The 22,141-nt window shown below is 37.4% G+C and overlaps 2 protein-coding genes across 9 annotated transcripts; one reads left to right on the top strand and one right to left on the bottom strand.

Annotated features, from left to right (window-relative positions):
- Nucleotides 1–355: 355 nt before the first annotated feature.
- On the bottom strand, nt 356–13,542 carry LOC103716251 (sucrose transport protein SUT4-like). 8 transcript variants are annotated; one of them, XM_008804200.4, is made up of 14 exons: nt 12,960–13,534; nt 11,720–11,785; nt 9,453–9,551; nt 9,302–9,341; nt 9,141–9,225; nt 8,932–8,965; nt 8,717–8,816; nt 6,283–6,358; nt 3,899–4,249; nt 3,582–3,725; nt 2,844–3,077; nt 2,699–2,762; nt 2,568–2,611; nt 356–769 (listed from the first exon to the last, which is right to left on the bottom strand). In XM_008804200.4, the coding sequence occupies exons 3-14, from the start codon at nt 9,517–9,519 to the stop codon at nt 599–601; spliced, it is 1,410 nt and encodes a 469-aa protein (XP_008802422.1). In that variant the 5' UTR covers nt 9,520–9,551; nt 11,720–11,785; nt 12,960–13,534; the 3' UTR covers nt 356–598. The 8 variants fall into 8 exon arrangements, with proteins under 8 accessions (XP_008802422.1, XP_008802401.1, XP_008802437.1 ...); XM_008804179.4 differs by having other exon boundaries at nt 9,302–9,366; nt 12,960–13,244; XM_008804215.4 differs by lacking the exon at nt 12,960–13,534 and adding an exon at nt 11,027–11,193 and having other exon boundaries at nt 11,720–11,773.
- A 3,698-nt stretch (nt 13,543–17,240) lies between these two features.
- LOC103718534 (probable polyol transporter 4) lies at nt 17,241–21,044 on the top strand. The gene is made up of 2 exons (XM_039115138.1): nt 17,241–17,645; nt 19,270–21,044. Exons 1-2 carry the CDS (start codon nt 17,417–17,419, stop codon nt 20,643–20,645), a joined length of 1,605 nt encoding a protein of 534 aa, XP_038971066.1. The 5' UTR covers nt 17,241–17,416; the 3' UTR covers nt 20,646–21,044.
- Nucleotides 21,045–22,141: the final 1,097 nt, after the last annotated feature.

Genomic DNA, 22,141 nt, shown 5'->3' on the forward strand with positions numbered 1-22,141 from the left:
GAGTATTAAGTCTTAAAATCTGAGAGTCACTAATTTCATCTTGATATTGCTTACACGGTCGACATGGCTTAAACTAACTTCAATCCAGTCTCAAGCTTATTCCAATCACACACCACACCAGTAAAAGTTTTTCAGGATACCGAGTAAAGAAAACCAGAATTTCAAGGAATTAACGTTAGGAGTCTGCTCCAAAGGGCATGCAGAAAAATCCATGCAAGCCATGATCAGTGCCCAACAATGGGACAAGTGAATGAAGTCTTACCTCTTTCGGGTAGAAGCAGCACCTGTGACAACCATCAGAAATTGCTTTTTGAAAAAATTCATTGTAACCAGAATTGTTTCGTGGGTCGGGGAGGGCCAAATAAGATGGTGCATCATCTATGAGTATATGCTGAGTCCTGATCATGGTGACTGCTTATTAGTATTCACATGAATCCATACTCTCACAGCTGATATTTTACTGGCCGAAAAAATTTATATTCCTATAGCTATAAATGTTAAGGAACTACAAAAAAGAATTGATATGAATGAATATGAATGAGATGTGGAGACTGATTTACAAGCTTCAGAAAGAAGTAATTTTGTGTTGAGTAGGAAATCAACCAAATCCATGGAAGCCAGCTGAACTGTAGGAATTTGAAAGCCCTGGCAGCCTTAGTAGTGCAAGAATGCCTGCTGCGAGGGCAAAGACAGAAGCTAAAGCAAAGGCAGGAATGTTCCCTCCTCCAAAGAGAGCATCCCAGGGTCCGGCCCCAAGGGAAACAATCATCTGCATGCAGAGCACATATAATTAGCAAGTAATAGACAGTATTATTCAGAAGAAACATGCCCACAGAATTCTACCCTCTCTTAAGTTGGCTAAAGGGGAAAAGGTCTATGAATCGATCACTTTAGTAGTATCGTTAGAAAAACCAGTATTTTAAAATATGGTGCATGAGATTGTATATGCACATGCAGTCCCCTAACTGTCCTGCTATTCCTGATACAGGGCTACTAAATGCAGTTGGATGTAGGGGCCAAAAAATAGTTCTTTCAGCACCATGTGGACGTATATATGCAGCAGAATCGGCATTATGATTGCATATGCAACCTATCTATCATTTTCTGACAGCAAATGTGGCCCTTTCAGCATTGTTTGACCATATACAGAACCACTCTTACACAAGACAATATTCGTTTTAGATGGTCGGCTTAGATGTGCATCTCAAATGAGCAATGTGTATATCAATAATGTAAATATCTTTATTATACTATAATTAGTGCTTTTAAGAATTAAGTACTAAGTAGTAAGCACTAATTGCTAGGCATTATTATTATTAATATTGATATTATTTATAAAAAAATTACTGCTATTATTAATGTGTTCAATATATATTTTATTTTTATTTAAATATTTAAAATACTAACCATATATGTGCCTGGCATATGCGGCCTCCATAACGCATATGCACTACTTAGTCCTTTGACCAACTGCATGCTGTAGCTGCCTTCTAAAATGTTGAGAATAACTTTTGGTGAGGAAGAAACAGAGAAATCTTTCAAGTCCACAATTCAAATTTAGTCTCTATTTTTTGTTGATAATTCTATATCCTGTGAATAAAACATTTTATCCATACCACTGAATTGATAAACCCCACTAAAAAGGCAACAGAAGAAACTACCCAACTTATCAAATTTTAACAGATAATCCGGTTGTCTTTAGGCCGCCAAATAATTCCCTGTGCATTTCTTGCAATAGAATAGCAAGGTAGCAAGGCTAGGTTTCCGATCCATATTTTCATAGATAGTTAAGCCTTCCAGTTATAAATGTTCTTGGACCATTTACACGTACATAAGCGGATTAGAAACATTAAGTAATTCAAGGATTTTGCTCTTCTTCTTTTAACTCGTCCACTTGTCCCAGGAAGATTCTTTTGTGTTCTGTTCTAAGTCGTCTAATATGCAAATTTAAGAGAGAGAAGAAAAAGGCAAGTCAGAGATACACCAACAATCAATACTCAATAGGTTAATAATTAGAAAAGACTGGCGCTGACTATACCAAGTATCTTCTTCATTGCTCAAGATATTAGCATCTATTTTATGCTGTTTTCTTGCTTTTTTAAAAGAAGAGTGTAGGACCAATTATCTTATTTTAACCATGGATTTTATGTTTATCATTTTCTCCCTTGAAAATTTTGCTATCATTAAAGGTGAAACCATTATAGGTAAAGTGGTAAACCATCCATTTCAAAGCATCGGATAAAGAAAGTTCATTCAAAAAGTCCACATACTCATAGACAATAAACTCAAAAATCTTGCTTCATGAATTCCACATAAAGGATCAAGTGATAAAATTTATTCTTCAAAGCACAATTGAAAAAAAAAAATATTGTCATGCAGTGGAAGATGTTGACATAAAATTAATATCCAAAGGATCAATACCATAGCAAGTGTATGGATTTATTAAACTGTTTATTTAGAGATTGAACCAGGCTTTATCTTATTTGGAAGGCTCAAGTTCATCTATTTTAGCAGAAGACAAGATTATATATATATATATAATAAAAATAGAACTACATATCACAAACCTGAGGTATAACAATTGCAAGGTTTAAAACTCCAGTAGACAATCCTGAATACATGTATAAGATATGTTCAGAACAAGAAGGCAGATAAATAGTGAGCAAATATTGACAGAACGATCAATTAAGATACAAACCTTGTCCACCTCCTGTACCAGCAGTCAACTCTGCAGTCACAGAGAATGGCACACTATATGTAATCTGCAACGTGCAAGGAGTTCCGTCACATAACTATTTAGCAGGCAAGAATGGACAGAATACACAATGCAGGTTTATGCTTACAGAAAGAGGAAAGCCAAGAACCGAGAATATAACCAAAGCCGCAATTTTAATTGCTGTATTCTCTCCAATAACATGCTGAATTCCATTAGAGTATTCGCTGATGGACAACAAACTTATGATCGTTGTGGCCGCCATGCAGATGAACACAGTAAAGTTGCTGATAGCCCAAACTATTCTTGCGCCCATTCTTCGACACATCGGGTCAATAAGGAAAGAGCTAAGCCCAAGGACAACCTAGTCAAAAGTTTTTAAAAAAAAAAAAACTTTGATTTCCTGTTGTAAGAACTACTTGTGTGAATTATTTGATGTTCCTAGAGCACACATAACTATCATAGTTATCCTCCTGCGAAAATGCATGGTGGACCATCCATATGGCTGGTTCACGTTGTTCATCAAAATGTACTTGAAACATATGTTGACCAAATTCATGTGGTTCAGATGCTTTCCGATTATTCATTGAAACTACATATTTGTCTTATTGTTGAAAAGGATAGTCATCTTATGACCACTTGGTGATGTGTATGCACAAAATCTTCTTAATTTTTTCAGTTTTGAAGCCTTCCTTAGATCATATAGATCCCCACGGACACTGTGGATTATAAATTTGAATTCATATGATGCACTTTTTACATCAAGTGTAAGCACATTAGTTATGCCTTGGGAAAATTAAGGCCAGTCCCAAACGTATTTTATATGTAAAATTAGAAAGTTACAAACTAATTGCTCCCGAGTTCTTACTGAATTCAATAGCAAACCAAATGCACCTTCTCTGACACCATTTTGATAAGCAGTGCTTTCAGATAGCGCTCCATTTGGATTGCCATGGTAGACTTCACGTCCCATCCAATCAGTGTCAAAAAGGAAAAATGGAAACCATGACACCTGTATATGTTGAAACAAAAGTGTATCAGGATGACTGTGATCAAATAATGGAACTCATTTTACGGGAACCATAGGGGTGGGACATTCATCAGTTAGAGGTCAGGAAGAACATTTGAGATTGAAATGAGATCAGCAAAATATAGTTGCATGAAGGTTAATTCCTAACAACATACCCAGGTAAGAGCCATGACAAGAAGCACTGAATGCATTCCAGGCGGTAGATGCCTTAAACTTGTTAGGATATTAACCAAGACTGCCCCAGGTCCATTACTAAAGGCTTCAACTTGGTCCCTGTTAACATCGGAATTAAAATCCAAATGACCATCAGAGTTAGCTCTGCCCAAGATTTCAGAACCTTGACCACTATCATGCTGCCCCAAATTTGCCTGTGATAATACATGGCCATGTTGCTGGGAATTATTAAGTAGAGGAGAAAAATCTGATAGCCGCTGTTCAGGTCTTGCTTCCAGTGGGATTTCTTTAGCAAAATACAGAGTCACAAGCATACAGAACATCAGGAAGGCCTGTTGTACAAATAAGAAATTATTTCAAAATGAAATCACATGAATATGAAAATTTACACTGCCAGAGATCTGAAAACAGTAACGAGGTCTAGCAGCTTCAGCATCAAAGTGTCCTGTTAAGGGCTTGATTACTTAAGGTACATGAAGAAGCAATATCAGATTATTACAAATATAGGTGAAAGAAAAGCCAAGGAAAAGGTATAAGACAAATCTAAATTCATCTTACTGGTTAGTTTATTATAACCAAAATTTTGGAACATGAAAAAGAAAAATGAATGTCATGAAATTGAATTACACGAAAACCACCATTTCAGCAATACAAAGCCAGCAGATTGATGCTTGTCACTTTCAAAACTAAGGATTTAAGTGGTGGCATCAGACAGAACATATAGAACAGGTCAAAGACAAATATGTTACTGATACATTAAGTAGACAACTTTTCGACCATTGATGTGCAACAAGATTGGTGCTCATAATGTCGTAACCTTATAACGTGATGGGAAATGATATATATGCATCAGATTAAATGGGAAATGATATATATGCATCAGATTAAAAGCTAAAGATGACGTGAATCTTGATAAACATTAATCTTCAAAAAGTTGTGAACTCTACCATAGAAAATTTAATGAGAAATCTGTAGTCCAAACATACATTTGGAAAGGTCTTCCCTTTTCAAAAAATAAGATACATTCCAAACTCTAGAACCAGATCCCAGTTATGTGTTCTAGCTTTATTAACCCCTAGAAACAGTGCCCAATTCATGTTAGCATGTCTTTATAGTTGCAACCAGACATCTTGACACCCTAGCCACTAAAACTTCCCAATTTACATAAAACAAAGTTAAAGGATTTTGGTAGTACCAGTTTCACCAATATTATTGTCACAAAATATCATGTCATTGGTGCACTAAAAAAAGGTGAATCTTCAATTTCAATGCACAAAAGAATCAACACTACCCTTCTAATCTTGCAATCACTGCTGCTAGAAGTCTCCAACAATCATAGTGAAGTAAGGAAGTGAAGTAGGTGTACTTGCTGCGGTCCCATATCTACAATTACCTCTTGCTGATCCTTTGAACAGGGAAAAAGATCTAGCAATTGTATATTCTCACTTAATCAATTTATTAGGTTAGACATGATGCTATCAAGCCCACAAGTACGAAAGCAGCTTTAACTACAGATACTGTCACCAGTAACTAACTATCATGCTGAAACTAGAGCAAACATTAGGATGTATCTATGCAAAGCTCAAAGAGATTACAGGCATCTGTTAGTTTGAGATAAGATCCAACAATAATGTAAGTATAGTGATGGGCATTCCGGTGCTCTAATGTTAGTATTGCATCTACCATTTCATGCAACAGTGCACGCACACTCTCTGGGCTACAACTTTGTTGCAATTAGCTAAACATGGGATAATCAAAAACCAAAGCCCAGGTTACCATTTAATGATGCTGAATGCCGGTAAAAGTAGATATATAGCCATAAATTTAAGACCATTCAGTTATTATTCTGCTTGGCATGACATGACCCCTCATAGCTATGTGTGCCTTTGTATATATAGCCATAAATTTAAGACCATTCAGTTATTATTCTGCTTGGCATGACATGACCCCTCATAGCTATGTGTACCTCTGCTTGGCATGACATGACCCCTCATAGCTTTGTATGTATATTTGTATTTAATAAAAATATGTGCAGGCATAAAATGCACACATGCATGCATGTGTATCTATTTTTGCATGCATGCTTGCTTTCTTGCATCCATCACGAATGCAGGGATGTAGATAGTATGCATGTATGTCTCTATGTATATACAAATGTGTATTCCAAATCATGAAGGTAGACAATATTTATTTGGATTTTTATTTTAAAAAAGAGAAAAATCTCTGCTTTCAATAGTTTTTTGATATCGTCATCACAATAGTTGTGCAGAATGAGTCAAAAGCATAAGCATGAGACATAACAGTAAAGATCCATAGGGCAACAAGTGATGAAATACTCATGTTTCATGGTAATATGAGAACTCACCACAGCAACTAAGAAGGCTGCCTTCAAATTTCCACAAACTTCACAGCAGGCTTTTGTCGTCAGAAAGGGAAACCAACTGCATGATACAATTTTTTAGGAGATTCTACTTTTCAGGGTCGGGGAGGGGGGGTGGAGAATAAAAAGAAAGCAAACTATCACTTTTCTAGAACTTGCATCTAAAGAAAATATTTTATTTCTGCTATTTGGTTTGCAACATGCTAGAATGGTCCATGGTCTCCATGTCTCCAGACCCTTATGTTCATTTCCACCAACTATGTTTTCCAAAGGGTGAGAAACATGTAAATTCTATGTAGGCTTTGAGAGTGTCCCATGACTTAAAACAATCTCTTCCCATCTTTAATAATTACATCTTTTTGTTTAAAAAATAGGATGTATTCATCATGTTACATAAATAATGGGAAAATTTTCAATTAGATGAGAACAAGCTTTGTGATCTTGGCACCAGGTAGCTTATTAGTAGGTTTCCGGTTCGGTATGGTACGGTACATGTCTCCTTACTGAGACAACTTCCACCCCCTTTTCTCACTTTTTATTATGGTACTACTGGAAACCGGGCAGTATGGATTGGTACAGAATAGTACACACCCTGGTTTTGGGCAACACTGAGCAATATGAGGCAATTTCGTTTATTTCGAACAGCACGGCTTATACGTTGAACTGAACCTTAGTACCTTAATGGCATGGTACGATTGGTATAGGACGGTATGGCACACCTTGGATGAGAATATCAAAATTTAAGCACAGCTTATACGCTGAGCTGAACCTTGGTACCTTAATGGTATGGTACGATTGGTATAGAACGGTATGGCACACCCTGGATGAGAATATCAAAATTTACAACCATCAATGTTTATCTACAGTGTATTGAACATGCCCAATGCTATGCTTGCTTATTGCACCTATTTGTTTAAAAAAAAATTGACATCTTATTTTATTGGTGGGAATATGATTGACAATTAATTTTTCTAATGAGGTTCATATACCTTTTCTTAAATTTAAAGGCTTGCCTACCAACCTTTAGCATCATCTACCCTGCTATTTAACAGAACAACCCTTAACTTTGGGAGGAAAGCCTTTCCCCCTCTCATCTTGACAAATGCAACAAATTAATGGCAAAAAGGTAAAAATGGATAGTTTTGATGGAATTTTCCTTGTGGAGCATGAGTTGAGCCCCATTTCTCATTTCTAATATATGAATCTCTTGTGTCTACCATGGAACTTAGGTAAAAATGGTAAATCAAACTGTTGTCAATTTGCATGCAATGGATGACCTGGCTGCAGGTCAATTGTCCCAAAAGGAGAAAGTAAAGAACAAAAACAGGTCAAGGTTGACAATAGTAATGCTCAGCCTACAAAACTTATCAACTCCCACATAACTAGAATAGCTATTTTGACTGGATTTTAGACGCATGATGGGGCTTGGTAGTTGAGTGACCTGATGAACAACTTTTCAGAGACTCGGAGAAAAGAGAAAATAACATAGAACTCGAAGTCTGAGTGCTACACAATTTTCTGTTCTTAGATAGAAATTTAATTGGTCGTATTTATAGTAAATGGGTGATCAAATGGCTATTATGTCCACTTGATGAGGTGAACATGTCTCACAACTTCGTGATCACCACTTGGACGAACTAACATTGATGCCAAGCCATGCTGAAACTTACATCACCATTAATGATAATATTAAGGATTTATTGATGGCTAAACAGCTCCCCTTCTTAATGATGGGCCGTGTAAGATGATAATGACGATTTCACATGTTGTTTGGTGAAGAACTTAAAACCTATACACCATAAAAGTGTCTTAGGAGTACATTGTTTAGGTTTTTGTAACTGAATGACTTGTGGATTTGCAGCAAGGCACTAAGAACTATTGGTTTAGACTAAGGTTCTCCGTCTCGGTACCAGAACCCATATCGGTACCATTCTATTACAGTGTCGGTACGCAGTACGGTACGATAAAGTTCGGCAGACTAAGTGCCGGTACGATATAGTACAATGTACTGGTTCGATACCGGTATGATATGGTATGATCAGTATGGTACAATACGATCGGGACGGTACGATACCGATCGGCTCTGCAAATCTTGGTTTAGACTCAATCTATGTTCATTTGGTCCTATCATTTGTGCAATTACTTTAGGTACCATTCTCATTTTGCCATGTCTTATATATATATATATATTTGGTTGGTTTTCATTGGGTTTGTTGGACAGTATGATCACGATAATAGGATAGAGGTTTCTGCATCATATCCTTTAATCTTTCTTTGTACTTCTCATGGTGATGTTAATTTACAAAGTTTATTACTTCCAAGGGAAGAAAAAAAACTCTTTACATAGATAACATGATTCGCCCAAGAAACTACATGTGAACCATTGAAATCAAAACTACTATATACATATCTGGTGTACCTGTGCCAATTTCCACTTGCACCAGATGAAAAGCCAAGAATATTTCCAAAAGCCATCCATGAGCAAAATATTGCATTTGCCGAATTACGCTGGTCAGGACCTATCCCAATATAAAAACATGACATTCAATTTATAGAGATGTTAGATTCATGCAAGATTTTCTAAAAACTTTTGTTTAATATCCTGCAAAGTCCTGGAAAGGATCATAAATTCACCTGCAAGATCAGCCAAAAGAGCTCGGGCTGGGCCCTGTAATTGAAAAATACCAGAGAACTATCAGAAAATGCTGATTTCGTTGCATGCAACTTAGGAAACAGGTCAAGTATTTATAATTTTGGTGCCACATGAATAATGTAGGCACAATCTTTGCTCAGTTATATACGCTTAGCAAGAAAAGAGAAAGGAAGGCTTTGAGTTTGTTTACCTGCACTGTGTTGTTAGCAAGATCCAGCATCCAAAAGCCAAAAATAAATACACCAGCTGCTCGATATCGGGGACCTTTATAAGTACTGTTTTGTGATGATCTGGGTTAAAAATCTGGCCTTCAGCTTATACAGAAAAGATAATGAAAAGAAAAAAAATTACCTGCATTGGTCCTTGGTGTCACCTAAAAAGTATCCAATGTCTGCAGAAAATCCTATTAAAGTTACCTATATTACAGAATAGATTATAATTAATCAGAAATTAAAAAGAAGAATTAGTAAGAAACCTCCTATCAGAATTCCTCAACACTCACAGCGAGACATATCATGAGACATCCAGCTAAAATAAATGGTCGCCTCCTTCCATATTTTGAATGGCATCTATCACTCCATATACCAACACATGGCTGAACCTGGGAATCAAAAAAGGTCCATATGACACGCTTAAACTTAATGTCAGGCTCAAGTACAAAATGATTTAAGAAAGTTTTATTTCTTAAAAAATGATATGCTTCAAACAGCGATATAAAACAATGTGATGCAATAAAAAATAAATCAACTAGGGGTCCACAAATTGAAAACATAACAAAGAACATTCCAAAAGATTAAACAGTTTGTAGAATTGATGATGTACAACAAAGTGAAAGTATACTGTACTAAAATATATGCATGCATGAATTCATGCATGCATATGTACATACCAAGAACTAAGCAAATAGGTTCTTCTTTATATTTTCAATAAAATTATATTAAAGACATGACAGTTGGTCCATCTTTAGGTTAGTCAAAGCACGAAATAAATTGAGACTGTGTTTGGTTTGGGAGGGGGAAAAGATGTGTTGAGTGGAGTAACTTGGGGGAAGATATGGAGGGTCAAAGTATCCAGCCTTTCCAGCAGGGTAAGTTAGTCCTGGTTCAACTGAGGTAAGCAGGTTAAGAGGAGAAAAGGTGGTGCAACTATTCACCATTTTTTACAAACATATCAGTTTTGCTCTTGAAAAAAAGGCTCAGGTGATTGTTCGGCTGGATAAGATATAACAAATGGGTATAGGGGCTTTTCTTGTGACCTAATGCTGACCCTAATGCAGCTGAAATATGAAAACAAGAAAGAGTCATGATATGAGACTAACTGCAGAAGCATCATATAATGACTGAGAATTTTAAACATTAAAGGTTGGAAGTTGTACCAAAGAAAAAAGGAAAGGATAGAAGAACGAATGCATCTTAAACCTATGTTACTCAACATGGTCTCAATGTCTAACACCAAAAAAAAATGCACACGATGTTAATCTCTTCATATCCCCAAAGAAAATTCAATTAGGATGCCAGAAGAGAAACAGAGATAAGAAATCAACAAAGTTCAGAATAGCATTTCATTTCATGGTGCAGAAGAATAAAAATAGACTTGTTCAGGAAGGTAGGCAGCACCCCTCAGATTTCACTAATTAGTAACTAGCACACCAAATAAGAGAAGGAAGAGCATGAAAGTGAAATTAGGTTATGAATAAATAGAAAAGGTCATTAGGTATGAATTCATTTCCTGTTCAATGAAAATTTGAGACATCTAAAAGAGCCTCGGCATACAGTAGCATCTTCTGATAAGTTTCAAGTACACAGCTTCAAAGAGACTACCAGTACGAAGGGAAGATTCAAATCTGATTGCATCTCAGTAGAGACAAGTAGTAACAAAAGATCTTAAAGAGCTTCAGGAGGAGGAAGGCCTACGAAAATCTTAATGGAAGTGACAGTGAAAAAACTTAAGAATCTTGACATACCAGAAAAAATCATATAAGGTCTAGGATCAGATAGAAGAGTGAAAACTGGGTCTTAAGAATGGACTGGGCAAGATCTTCTCATCTAGTTAGTTGCAACCAGTACTGCAAATTACCTATCAAAAGTGGCTGTAGCTCAAAAGGCGTCATATTTGCGTTGTTTAGCCTAGAAGCAACAATTATCATAATCTCATGCCATCTCCATGTCAATTGCAAATGCCATGATCACGATTCAAACTATGGAAGCAAGGCATCACCAAATAAACGGCTTCATGAATCATTGCTGCATTTTCGACAAAAATCCAATGATTGAGGAAGTACCTTTGGCGACCATAAGAAGATTATGAAGATAATGCACAAAATGCTGCACACTATAGTAAAAAAAATTTAGGGCAAAAAACATTTGATTTTAAGGTTCAAGAACAATAGCCCTACATGAAACTATAGCTAAGTAAGGGCATAGATCAGGAAAAGAGCAATGCAAAGCCAAAATAACAGAAGATATATAATGTCCTTAAAAAAGAAGTATAAATTATCAGAGAAGTTCAGATAAAGCAAGAAACAGATATCTGAACCACAGTTTTTAATGAGAACATTAAATTCAAGACCCAAGATATGAAAACACAACATGCCATAAAGGGATGATTGAGAACAGCCATGTGCACAAAAATCCCATCAGGTGTTGAGACAATAAATGCATGTCGAAAAATACAATAGTGAACATGCATTAGTCATTAATAGTGGCACAAAAAGAATCAACAGAGCTAGACCTTATTGATGCTTATGGAGTAAAAGTTGTTAATACTTACTACAAAGCCAGTAATAGGCCCACAAAGCCAAATGAATGAAGAAAAGGCATGGTCTATTCCTAATGTCTGCATCAATAAGAATAAAGTCATCATTAATCTTTTTTTTGGATGATAATAAAGTCATCATTAATCAAAGAATATTTATATAATATTTTTACAAAAACTCAAAGTGGATAGTCCAACTACCATAAAAGTAGGAGTTGAAAATAATAACTGAAGCTATAAAAGAAGCCTCAAAAGATAGATATTGCTGATATACATCCAAAAAAATGTTTGAATTTTCACTCCTAAAATCAAAATTCTTAAATTGTTTGAAACTTTGAATAAACCACATTTGCGTTAAGCCTCACATATTATTCATATGCAAACAAGGATTATGAATATCTAGAAATTTAAAATAAAGCAATTAATCATATGAGCCAACAGAATTCGCTAAAAGATGCCTACAGTCAAAAGTCACATCTGACACAAGCTTCCATGTTCCTTGCACGCTCAAAACCTTTTTTCTTCTTAAATGTTACCAACATTAAAACTGCCATAGTTCTCAGGAATCCAAAGTTTGAATGCTCTTTCATCTTCTCAAGAATACTAAGTGTTCTTAGGAGAATCATCAATTACAAGACAATCATGTTACTATCACTTTGGTATTTAAATGTTTTTTCTATTTATTGCCCCTAAACAGATCATAAATTTCTTATTTCAATTTTCTCCTGACATTAAAAAATATGGAATTCCCTTCTTTCTGCCTATATTTTCCATCTCTTCTTGGTCTAATTTCCTGTGTTTACGTCCATGAAATAGTCTAGCTTATAGTCCACATCTCACAAATCAAGCCACTGCTTCTCATTCTGGTTCTCAAAAATCTGGCTGCTGCTATCCGATGCCAACCCCCAAAATGAATAAACAATAAAACACAAATAGTTATCAGGTCAGCAATTGCCACAAGCAGGAAACTTGGAAAACAATTTTAGTCTGCTAGTCTTTGTTTAGCACTTCATAATTACATGTGGCTATTCCTAAGCTAACGCGCAGAACCAGAAAACTTACAGTATATAGTGAATCCAGGGCGAATTGATGCAGAGTACAAAATTCAAATCTTTACAAGAAACCGGCAGAGAAAAAAATAAAGATGAAAAGATTTGATTCTTTTTTAATTAATTGGAATTTTAAGCCACCATCGTCTATCTTAGTGGATCAACCAAGAAACAGATCAAAAGGGACCCAAGAACAGCAATCGAACCTGGATATAAGGCGTCAAGAGCGAGAGCTGCAGCGCCCATCCGAACTGCACGCCAGCGCCAACCATGCAACTAAAAATCAGCGTCTTGAGGCTACTCCTCTGAACCGGCCGAGGAGAATCATCGGAATGAGGAGAAGAAGAAGAAGGAGCGGAGGAAGAGACGGGACGGCGGCTCAAGCCACCCCCGGATTCATTGATCTCGCCGTTGGGATCTCCCAACCCGACGAGCTCCAACTCCGCGTCGTTCAGGTGCCGGTACGGCACCCGGATCGACACCGCGTCCATCTCCCACAACCTTTTCCCCCCGCGAGATCCAGCAGCCAGATCAGGAGATCGGGACCAAGATCACCATGAACGACCTCCGGATCTTGGGTTCTCCGTCCAGGGTTCTTCGATCGCGGGATAATTGAGATCGGAGACCGAGGGAGGGGTGTCGGGGAGGGAGCGAGGGTGAAAACCGCAATAGATTTTCGGACCGACGAGTGGGGATTGGTTTTGGGGAGAGATTCGGAGGGAGATTTCGAGCGGCCGTAACGTGTCGGCCGAGATGCCCCGTTGGAAGTTGGCGCAGCCGGTAGCCAGGCTTTTTCTGGGAGCTTGGTGTTTTGTGACATCATCACCCAACATGTGGTGGTTGATGGCTCCTTTGTATCTTTTTCCCTTTGAATTCTGTCACAGGTGTCCGCGGATATATAGCCCATGGGGGCCCTCCAGGGGCGGGGGGAGGCCAAGAAATTAGCCTGCGTGATTTAAAAATTATTCAACAGGGTAAAAATTATTCAGCCGGTAAGTGTTTTAATTTTTTTGGATAAGGAAGAGGAAAACAGGAGAATTAGACACCTTATTGACGCTTTAGAAAACATAAAAAGGATGTCCAATTCAATTCACAGGGTGATTCCTTACATCCCCTTTTTTTTCAAGGATCTTATTGTCTCTGAATTTCCCATGGCAGGAGGATTGTTTGCACTGTTGTTATTTTGATGGCAATGCAGTATATGGAGAATTTTTATGGATAATTTATTATGCCTACATCCAACAGTGATCGGTCAATTTTTCTTGTAAGAAGATAGACAATTTTCTCTAAAAGATTATTCCATCTGACGTACTCTCCTCTAGGTCTGGAAACAGCGATATAAACTAAATGTCCTACCTAAGCCAAAAAACTTACTCTGAAAAGTACTGATGATTGTTAGAATTGCCATCTTTGCTGCTCTCGACTTCTAAATTCGTACTTTTCAATAGCTAGCCTAGAAGCCTTAATGTTTCAAGAAAAATGGATCCTTCATGATTGATCGTTTCAAACAATCTTTTTAGGATGTAAATGAGTCTTAAGCAGACTTATTTATTCAAGTGTTTGTTGTCCCCTTTCCTCGCTACGCTTTGTTTCATCTTTCTTACATGCTGTTCTTATTTATTTTACTTGAATCCATTTTATAGGCTTTTGTGGAGTATATGCAGTTTGACCCAGGCTTGGCCGTCATGGTATTGGAATTTTTCTTCCTCAACAAATCATGGGGCTGGTGAGCCTAAAGCTATGCTATAAACTTCAACTGTTTGACTTGAGAGTTGCATGTTTTACTCAGATTTGTATCTTTAGATTTCATTGCATTGATATAAAAACTAGAGGAAGCTGTGCAGCACCAGCATGGCACAACCATTGTTTCAAAAGGGTTGACTTTTAATTCAAACTCATGCCGTTTTAGAGGACCAACTCTCAAGGGTCATAATTATATTAATAGCCTGCGTGATTTGTTTGCAGTAGATATGAAGCATCTCCAAAATCAACGAACGTGTCTTTTAAGTCCCCTTTCTTTCCAAGAATAGAGTTTTCTTCATCTCTTCATTAAACGCTCAAAAGTACGAGGAGAGGGTATTGTTACCTTGTGGCAGGCGTCCAATTCTCCCATGTAACCACAAGAATAAGTATATTACTAATTTGTAAGTATGTAAAGTATTTATTGAGCTTTATATAGAAAAATCAAATGAAGATTGTTACAACTTTCAAGAGGATAAAAGGTCAAAAATGGTTGATATTAGAGGATGGGGCAAATTTTGTTCCCTCCCCCCCCCCCCCAAAAAAAAAAACATAGTGATCGGCTTGGCAATATATTCACTTCTCTTTTCTAATCTTTAACATATTACAAAGTGATCCAATACTAAAAAATTATTTGGTTCACATAAAGAATTTTACTTTACTAATTTTTTTTAAACAAACTAATGCCTATATATATAATTTTATCTACTTTTTTTAAAAAAAACTATGTAGTATATATATTACGCCCTTAATAAAATTATATAAAATACATATAAAACATCACATGCAAAATTTTTAATAGCTATTTAAAAATATGAAAAATATTTTTAGATATTTAAAAATAAATATTAAAAATAGATATTTAAGTCCCCTTTGTTTTTAAGGGTAGATTTTTTCTTCATCTCTGCATAAAACGCTCAAAAGTATGTGGAGAGGATATTGTTATCCTGTGGCAGGTGTCTCATCAATTTTTCTATGTGTATATTATTAATTTGTAAGGATGTACAGTATTTATTGAGCTTTATATAGAAAAATCAAATAAAGATTGTTACGACTTTCAAGAGGAGAAAAGGTCAAAAATGGTTGGTATTAGAGGAGGGGGCAAAGACAATCAATTAGTGTATGACAACACCAACCGACAAAGCTTATCCCAAAGAAAATAAATAAATAAAAAAAACAGAGTGATTGGCTCGGCAATATACTCACTTTGCTTTTTTAATCTTTAACATATTACAAAGTCATCCAACACTAAGAATTTGTTTGATTCACAGGAAGGATTTTACTTCACTGATTTTTTTTTGAAAAATTAATACCTATATATAATATCTGAAAAGTAATTTTTACATGTTCGGCAAACCATAAGAAAGTGATAAACAAAGTAACATATATTTAATAGAGCATCTACTTTTTTTGAAAAAAATGTCTAAAATATCTATTATGCTCCTAATAAAGTTAAATAAAATACCCATAAAATATCACATGCAAGATTTTTAATATCTATTTTCAGATATTTTTTAAATATAAATATATATACACATATAGATATTTAAAAATAGATATTAAAAGATTTTATTAGGCTGAGGTTTTAGAGTTCTAACAATATTTAATAGTTAGGCAACATTTTTATGTTGTGCTAATTTTTAATAGCGTAATAGATTGACTATTAAAATAGCTATAAAAATATCCCGATAGCTTATAGGTATTTTTGATTAAAAAATTACTATAATTTTTAATTCACGGAAAAGTGGCTTTTCTATCTTCCATATAGATTTTTTTTCTGAAATGTGAAAAATTTATTCATAAAAGAGTATTACTTTTCCATCTTTCTTATTTAAAACCTTCAATCAAATTTACGGTATTTTTTATTTTTTGCATTGATTATATTTTTCTTGTTTTCTTCACGAATCAAAACGAGTACTAAGTATACAAATAAATATCCGGTGTGCCATACCATACGTGTAATGACATAGTTTTGGGCCTTCAAGCATGGTCTACGAACCACCTGGCCTTGATGATGAGCTCCCTCGTCTAAAAAAATAATAAAGAAAGGAAGAAGAAAGAGAGGAGAAAGGAAGAGGGACAGGGACAGATAAATTAGCTGAGAAGCCGGCGAGATTAACGCTGAACAGGGTTAGATCTACTCCCCACGCGGTCAACGGTCATGGGTTCGCCCGCGAAACTGGATTCCTACTTCCCCTTAGCATCGCGCATAACTCATCCGTATGCGCACGTCCGCATCGTCGTGGAGACTCCAGCCGTCGGGTGAGCGTTCCCTTTACCCCACCTACATCTCCGGGTACCCCTCACCAAAATCGCCACGCTACCACCACAAATAGCTCGACGAATCCCAGTCTACATGTCCTCTCTACGGTGGACCCCACTGGTACATTAATCTCACAAGAATCCGTCAGAGTGATTCGTCAATTCACTGTTTAGCAACGTCCGTTTCCAGACCAAATCGACCGTCCGACCTTTTTGGACGACTATGATGACGTGGCAATATTTGAGTGGACGAACTGTACCCCACCACACTTCCACGCCAATCCAATCTATGACACTGCCTCGAGTTTCCATCCTTCAACCAATCATGGTTTGACACGTGACCGGCAGTAACCCGACGGCCTCTCCGTCTTACTCCAGCTGTGGGCCCAGAGGCACCCGGCACCCGCCCTAATTATTCGGTAAAAATGGATATAAAAGTCGAAAAAAAACAAATTACCAAACGTATAGAAAATAAAAGTCGCCAGGTCTATTCCCTCGGCGCTCTGCTTCCAAGAAATGCTGAGTCTCCGGTCAGACCGAGTACTCTCGATCGAGATCCGGAGAATCCCTGCTCTCCTTCTCGCTCGCTTCTTCGTCTCCCAGTCGACAAGAAGAGAGGGACATCGAGCAAGCGAGAGAGGGGCTAGGGGGGGAGAGAGAGATGGGGTCGATGGATTTGGAGGAGGTCGGAAATGGGAACGGGAACGGGCTGCCGAGGCTCCCGCGGCTGGGGGGCAAGGGGAAGTACAGGAGGATGGACGCCGGGGTGAACGAAGAGGAGGCAGAAGGAGAGGTCTTGGCGATGGGGCGGAGCCGGCGAAGCGAGAGCAGGAGATACGTCTTCGCCTGTGCCGTCTTTGCGTCGCTGAACAACGTTCTTCTTGGTTATGGTGAGAATAAGGCCTCCTTGCTGTTTTGAACTCCTAAATTTCTAATTGTTTACGGTGTATAACTTTGAATGATCCCTTAGATCTGTTTTCTCTAGCCTGGGTTTTTGTTGATCAAGAAGTCTACTATTGTTGGATATATGAATGTATGAAATACTTGTTTGATTGCTTCTTTAGTGCTGGTCAAGATATCTTTTTTCGTGTCGATGGTGGAAAGTCTGAATTTTGGTTGATACGTTGCTCATGATTTTAACCGATGAGTGCTTTTTGAACACTTGCATCGAGGAAAGCGATGCAGAATCTTGGCGATCTTTGATGGAGTTTTACTACTCAGATTTGCCATTTGGCCAGTATACTGGAAAAATGGTATATATGTTGTTTTATTTTTTGTTTTGGCCAACAGATTTCGCATTCAATGATACCTACTTTAAAATCAAGTTCATATTATGTATTGCTTTCCAGCAATGCAACAGATTTCCAGCAAACCTTCTACCCTCGTGAAGTCGTGATTTTTTTTTTTAATCTCTTCTGTTGTTGTATGTTTAGATGTTAAAGATATTCACATGGGGATGCTATTGCTTTTTCTAGTCAATTCGGATGCCGTGTTATTGGATTAGAGCTAACTATTGGCTGCTAACTGTTTATTGGAGAATATGAAAACACTTCATTTCTGCCTGTCTGAAAATACCAAAAAAATGCTGGTTGGATTATACTGTGTACCGCATGAAGTTATATGTGTCGCTTGTAATTTGGATTGTTATGTCATGTCATACAGCTCATTTTCTTGCTGCCTATTTTATGTGATGATGGGAATTTGTAAAACTGGTGCTACTAAAATGACTTTCTATATGGTTGGAAGCTTGAACTACTTTTCGGTTTTTGCTTAAGGGATTTTGACATATTAGTCCCATTTTGCAACCAGATCCCCAAACAGTCTAAAGAGACACATGGCAACTGATTTGGTGACTGGGACAAAACAGTCCCTATTGTTCGACTAATGACTGATTTGGTTGGTACCATGTATTTGGTGATTAGCATGCTTCAAATTTTCCAATATCATAAGTTTATCCCACAAACTGCTTAGACGAACAATTTGCTCTGCTCTCTCCTTGTCTTTCAAGAATTGGTGCTTTGGTGATGGAAGAATAAAGGGCATGATCATCGTTAAACAAATGGTGATCCATCAAATGAGTCATTAGACGAGCAATAGAGCCTATTCTGTCCCCATTACCAAAAATCAGGTATTACATGTCTTTCTAGAAGAAAAGGGGATTTTTGTAGGATTGTGGTTGTAAAAGGAGGACTTGCTTGTCAAAAATACCAATACTAATTTCAATTCTGATTCGCATGGACAAATTTATTTGGCTTATTGTGTTATGGCAATGATTTTCTGATAAACAGTCATAAATTATCAATTTGTAGAAAGTCAACTGTTTATACGATACGAGGATATTGGGAAACATAGTATAACAACATAAGAACCTTGTTATCGCTCAAAATTACATAGGACCTCATTGATCTCTCTTTCTCTCTCACTCTCTCTTTTTCACACACAATTATTTATACAGAACAGAATATAAACATTCAACTCAAGTTCAAGTTTTGATTTGTCGCTTGTGTTTTGCAGATGTGGGTGTTATGAGTGGATGTATCCTATTCATTCAAAAGGATTTGCACATAACAGAAGTGCAGCAAGAAGTTCTAATTGGGTGTTTGAGCATTATTTCACTTTTCGGTAGCTTAGTAGGTGGAAGAACCTCAGATGCTATTGGGCGAAAATGGACTATGGGATTGGCTGCCATTGTTTTCCAAATTGGTGCTACTATAATGGCTTTTGCTCCTTCTTTCCTAGTACTGATGATAGGCAGGCTGTTGGCTGGAGTTGGGATAGGCTTTGGTGTTATGATTGCACCGGTATACATAGTAGAGATATCCCCTGCTGTTGCCCGAGGATCTCTTACATCTTTCCCTGAGATTTTTATAAATATAGGAATCCTTCTTGGTTATATATCCAACTATGCTTTCTCTGGCCTTTCAGAACATATTAGCTGGAGGGTAATGATCGGTGTTGGGATCCTCCCATCTGTCTTTATTGGTTTTGCGCTGTTTGTGATCCCAGAGTCTCCTAGGTGGTTGGTTATGCAGAAGAGGGTCAATGAAGCAAGGTCAGTGCTGATGAAGGTTAGTGACAGTGACGGAGATGCAGAGCAGAGATTGGCGGAGATAGAGAAAGCTGCTAGTGTTACAGGTGCCGAGGGACACAAGGAAAAGGCCGTCTGGCGTGAACTCCTTAGGCCTTCTCCTGCTGTACGTCGGATGCTGATCACTGGATTTGGCATCCAATGCTTCCAGCAAGTCACAGGTATCGATGCAACTGTGTATTATAGCCCAACAATATTCAGGAATGCAGGAATCAAGTCGGACAACAAACTTCTTGCTGCCACTGTTGCTGTTGGCTTTGCGAAAACTGTCTTCATCTTAGTTGCAATCTTTCTAATTGATAGAGTGGGTAGAAAACCATTGTTGTATGTCAGCACAATTGGGATGACTATGTGTTTATTTGGGTTGAGCCTTGCTCTTTCACTGCTTAGACATGACCTGGTTTCGGCAAAAGTTGGGATTGGGGTTGCTATACTGGCAGTCTGTGGGAACGTTGCATTCTTCTCAGTTGGGATGGGCCCAGTTTGCTGGGTGTTGAGTTCTGAAATATTTCCACTGAGGCTGCGAGCTCAGGCATCTGCACTAGGAGCAGTTGGAAATAGAGTTAGCAGTGGCCTGGTTGCTATGTCCTTCCTGTCTATGTGCCGCATCCTTTCTGTGGCAGGCACCTTTTTCATCTTTTCGCTTGTTTCAGCTGTGTCTGTGGTCTTTGTATACAAGTATGTTCCTGAAACCAAAGGAAAGACTTTGGAGCAGATTGAGGTGTTATTCCAAAACGGCATAGAATGGGAGAGAGGTGAAGTAGAGCTTGGTGATGTGGAGCATCTGGTGCAGAGGAATTAACACATCCGGTTGTTTTGCAGCTCTGTGACAATATCTCAATGCAGGCAGAGCTAGGCTGCCGCAATATGTCATTCTTTATGATATCATTTTTTCCACTGCTTCTGACTTGTGAATCCCTATAGGATTACTACCAGATTTGCTGCTTATAAGACTATATGGTGGAGCGATCATGCTGCGTGTATATTCCTGCTGCCAGGAATGGGAATAGAGTATAAGTCAAATTACAATTTCTGTAATTTGCTTCATGAACAAACCTGACACGTTCAAAAGATTCAATGTATACATATTTCACAACGATCTGTGTTCCTGGTAAAAGTTGCAGAAAGCAAATTCAAATGGCCTTTATTTACCATCAAGCAATGTTTTTTTATTGAGCTATTCTTATTTCTACATTTGCAATTATCTCTACAGTTTTTATGGAGCTATTCTTATCACCACTTCCCTCCAAAACTCTTGAACATATATAAAAAGGTGCCCAGTGCATGAGGCTTCTGCCAGAATGGGATTTAGAGAACCCAACCCAGTGCATGAGGCTTCTGCCAGTATGGGATTTAGAGAGGGGCAAATATGGGCATTTATCTCTGTATATAGAGTTTGTTTTCATGTTTCAAATCCGTGACACCAGGTTATAATGGAGCAATCTTACCATGCTGCCAAGTTTCTCCCTCAAAACAATTACAATCCTAGTCAAGCACTTACCGTCCTAGGCCACGCTTCTAATTATTTGGACATTAATGTCATGTTTTGTGGTTTGAGTTTTTATTTAATACTCTACTAGTGAAGAATTTGACTGTAGAAACTGATATCCCCATTGCCATGTTTTGGAAGCCAAGGGGAAAATCCTGACTTTAGTTTTACTCAGTGCATTATGCATTTGGTAGTCAAAAAATTCCTGAATCTTCCTTGACAAAGCTCCTTCGGTAGTCGGAGACCCAATACATTCAGCAGTGGCTCTGTAGAATATGAATTCTCGTAAAACAAAAACAACTGGACGATGAAATCTCTTCCAATCGGGGCAGTTTCCATACTTCAGAATGGTGTTCTGCTTTTGAATCTTACAACAGTTCTGAAGCAATACTAATAGTGCTCAAAATGGATATCTGGATGGCATTTGTTACATTTGCTTACCTTTCTTTTAGATAACATTCAACACCTTATCATCAGGTGGCACCACAAGGTTTTGATGGATGATAATATGCCCCCCATACCTTTAGCATCCTCTATGACCCCACCAGAAAGTCTCTTTGGAAACCTTCATTTTGCTTTATTCAGTGGTTATATACTTAGACACCTCCTTGGAAAATGGTTATATACTGGTGCCTAGCTTAGTAATCATAGGTTGAAGCTTTAACCATCTCTTTCACCTATGATTATATACTTAGACACCTTCATGAAATTAAGTTTGCAAGTATTTCTTGCAGTATATCAAGCTAGAACTTGGATTTTCAATAAGAAAGAAATAAAAGGGAAAAAAAAAAAACACTTGTCTGAACTTT

This window comes from Phoenix dactylifera, chromosome 17 (genome assembly GCF_009389715.1).
Source record: "Phoenix dactylifera cultivar Barhee BC4 chromosome 17, palm_55x_up_171113_PBpolish2nd_filt_p, whole genome shotgun sequence".
Classification (NCBI taxonomy): Eukaryota; Viridiplantae; Streptophyta; class Magnoliopsida; order Arecales; family Arecaceae; genus Phoenix; species Phoenix dactylifera.